Genomic DNA, 3560 nt, shown 5'->3' with positions numbered 1-3560 from the left:
TATATATATATATATATATCCATACATATATATGTGCATATATAAGTGTGTCTGTGCATATGTGTGTGTGAATGTGTGTAAGTGTTTGTGTGTATGTATACATGGTTTTTTAAGTGAAGCATTAACAATTTTTTTTTTGTGATTTAGTTGCTTCTTGGAAGAACAAAAGTTTAACATGGGCAGTGAAAACCTACAGCAAAACATCGAAGTTAACAACAAAAGAGCAGTTGTAAGTATACTATACAAAATTGTCGAGTAATCCTCCAGACTAATATTAAAGTGGAAGGTGTTTACAAGTTATTTAAAATAACACACAAAAACCGTTAGATTCACTTCAACATTTAAATTTAATTTGTCAAAATATTTTCGTCGCTTTGAGACCGCGCCCTGTTCACTGACAGCGGTCTCAAAGCGACGAAAATATTTTGACAAATTTAATTTAAATGTTGAAGTGAATCTAACGGTTTTTGTGTGTTATTTTAAATGGCTTATAAACACCTTCCACGCTGCAATTGTTTTCGTTCCAGCACACGATCTCAGATCAGGTCACTTGCTATGCAAGTACATCTCCGTAATATTAAAGTGTTTTCTTTTTAAATTTTATTTTATTGGAACTAAACATAAGGCGGTCAGTTGGCAGAATCGTGAGCGCGCCGGACAAAATGCTTAGCAGCATTTCGTCCGTAGCTACGTTCTGAGTTCAAATTCCGCCGAGGTCGACTTTGCCCTTCATACTTTCGAGGTCCATAAATTAAGTACCAGTGAAACACTGGTGTCGATGTAATTGATTTGTTCCCAGCCCAAAATTCCAGGCCTTGTACCTTTAGTTGAAAGGGTTATAATTGAACACGAAACATATATTAATATAAGTCTCTGTGTGTGTATGTATGTATGTATGTCAATATTCAGTTTTATTTCAAGATTTCTTGCCAGTAGGTTTCTAATCTAGATCTAAGGCCCCTTCATTGGAATTTCAACAACATCAACAGGGTTATTTTTGTATATATATATATATGTATGTGTGTGTGCAGATTTGTTTGTTTTGTTTTGTGTATGTATTCTCATGCATATAGTTGCATATCTAGACATACGCATATATACTTAAGTGATAAACTCCTGGAAAGTTTTACAGATTTTTACAATTCTAGTGACGGCTTGGATTTGTATTCGAATCAGCGTTCTCTTTTCTAGTTTTGAAAAGCCTGATTTCTCAAGATTTCTATTTAGGCAGTGTGTTACATATCCCAGTGCTCCAATAATTACAGGTATAAACCTGAACTTGTAATCTGAATAGAGTAGCTGTAGATTCCTCAATAGTTCGGCTTAAGAATTTTCTTTTTCGCTGATGTTTAGATTTATGTTAACATGCGTTGTTCAGCTGATTTCCACAACTATACACAATTTCTCCTCTCTATCCTAAATTACTATGTCACTATGTCAGGTCTATTATGTATATATGTATTTATGTATGTATGTATGTATGTATGTATGTATGTATATATATACATATATATATATATATATATATATATATATATATATATACATATATACATATATAAAATCATGGATAAATACATGGATAAATACATGGATAAAAACAGCTTGATTCGGATTCGTTGGTACTCTTGAGTTTCAAGTCTGATGCTAGTCTTCAGCCATTTTGAATTTGATTGACAGAAGTTAATTGTTATTACCGTAAGGCTAGGGTTAGGGTTAGGGTTAGTATTAGGGTTCAGCTGTGATTGGTCGAGGAAGCTCACGCGGTGTCGTGGTTTGATGTTGGTATATCGGTAACAATTAGTTGGAAAATACAACATGGCGAACAGGAAATCGACCGCTTAGCGGACAAGGGGAAGTAAGAAGGGATGGTATGTGCAAGTACATAATTATATATGTGGGTGTGTAGATGCGCTCATATAGTTTTGCGAGCATGTCTGTATTGAAGCGAGCGTGTGTATCTGTACATGAGCGCGCATGCGCTCGCCCCCACATATATGAACGAACATGCGTGCGCGCACACGCACACATACACGCGCACACACACATGCATACACATGTACGCGCATGCACACACACATACACAAACATGCGTATTCATTTATACGTACACAAACACATATGTATGCATATATATATATATATATATATATATATATACACGCATGCATGCACATCTGTGTACGCGCACACACTCATGTGCGTGCACATGCGTACTCTCGCGCGCGCATGCATGAGTATACATGCGCATAACAAGCGTTGGGAATCGGTAAGCGTTGGGAATTGGCAGGCGTTGGGGGATTGGTAATATATATAAAAGCAATGGTGGCACACTGTTGATAATTCCCATTAGGATGAAACTGTAAAGTCCAGTGATCTGGCTTTGCTTCGCTCTTGGGGCAGTTATCTACCCTCTCAGTATATATAAATGTGCTCGGCTAAAAAGTTCATAGACTAACCAACACACTCTCATTGAATGTGATCAAACGAGCTTTAGTTTTCAACATAGTCCCTCTTATGGTCAACGCAATTCATCCATTGGTGTCGCAGTGCTCGGATGCCACAGGTGAAAAAGCTTTTATCCTTTTGGCCAAAAAAGTTATCAACAACAGAAATCATGTCATCATTACTGCTGCTTGATCAGCAGCTTATTTGGTTAATATATTTTGTATTATTTAATTTGTTTCCTGGATATTGATCTAAGCTTGTCCTTTTCCTTGTACGTAGTCTGAGGACTTTGTTTATGTGATGTACTACTGTTCCACTAATCGTTATTAGGTGGGCTATCATGATCATGATGTGATGTTGATTGAGAAACAAAGCATCTAGTTGTTTATGCTTCTAGTATTGTCTGAATGTCTCGTTTTGGAATTACTTCTTTCATATAAATACTAATTTATAGCTATAACTTATCACTGTTTGTTTACTCCTATGTTGTTACCTGTAGTTATAAGCTGGAGGATTCTCAGAAAGCATTTAAATTTTTAACGCTGCGGACACCGCCAGGTTGCATGACAGTGCTTAGGTGTTGAAACTATAGCGATATCTCTTTGGCAGCTGATGATGGGTAATCACTTATGTGATACTCGATAGGGAATTTCTTATATCTTAGTCTCGTTATTCTGGTTTGTCCTTCACTTTTGTAAAGTAGAAAGTGTTTGTGAATTCATAGTATGTGGGGATTATTCACGTTGAAATAACTGGGTTGCATAGGTAACCGAGTTAAGCTTAGACAATGCTGGTATATTGGTGTCTAGTTTTAGTTGGTTCTGTGGGTAATAAAGGTTGATAGAAAGCTTGAATGTGTGATTCAGTAATTCCTTGTACTCCTGGTAAGAAATATCGTAATACACGGACGTCGCCGGGAATAAAAGAAGTTCTTAATCTGATCTTGGGACCATCTTGAACAGCTCAAACCGTTTATTAATTGATATCGATTTGACTTGTGGTGCATTATAATCCATGCTAATACACAACATAAACACGCGGACATCGCGTGCTATTGTTTTTCATTCTGTCACATAACACATCTCTCTCTCTCTCTCTCTCTCTCTCTCTCT

General features: G+C 36.5%; 1 protein-coding gene across 1 annotated transcript in view; it reads left to right on the top strand.

Annotated features, from left to right (window-relative positions):
- LOC106876111 (hatching enzyme) overlaps nucleotides 1-3560 on the top strand; it is a 19034-nt gene that overhangs the window by 2234 nt on the left and 13240 nt on the right. Inside the window, exon 2 of the mRNA XM_014924521.2 lies at nucleotides 148-229. Coding sequence (XP_014780007.1) covers nucleotides 148-229 — 82 coding nt within the window. The remainder of the gene's footprint in view (nucleotides 1-147; nucleotides 230-3560) is intronic.

The sequence above is a fragment of the Octopus bimaculoides genome, chromosome 25 (genome assembly GCF_001194135.2).
Source record: "Octopus bimaculoides isolate UCB-OBI-ISO-001 chromosome 25, ASM119413v2, whole genome shotgun sequence".
In the NCBI taxonomy this organism is placed as follows: Eukaryota; Metazoa; Mollusca; class Cephalopoda; order Octopoda; family Octopodidae; genus Octopus; species Octopus bimaculoides.
Note: the sequence above shows the minus strand (reverse complement) of the source record. Positions and strands in the feature narration are given on the sequence as shown.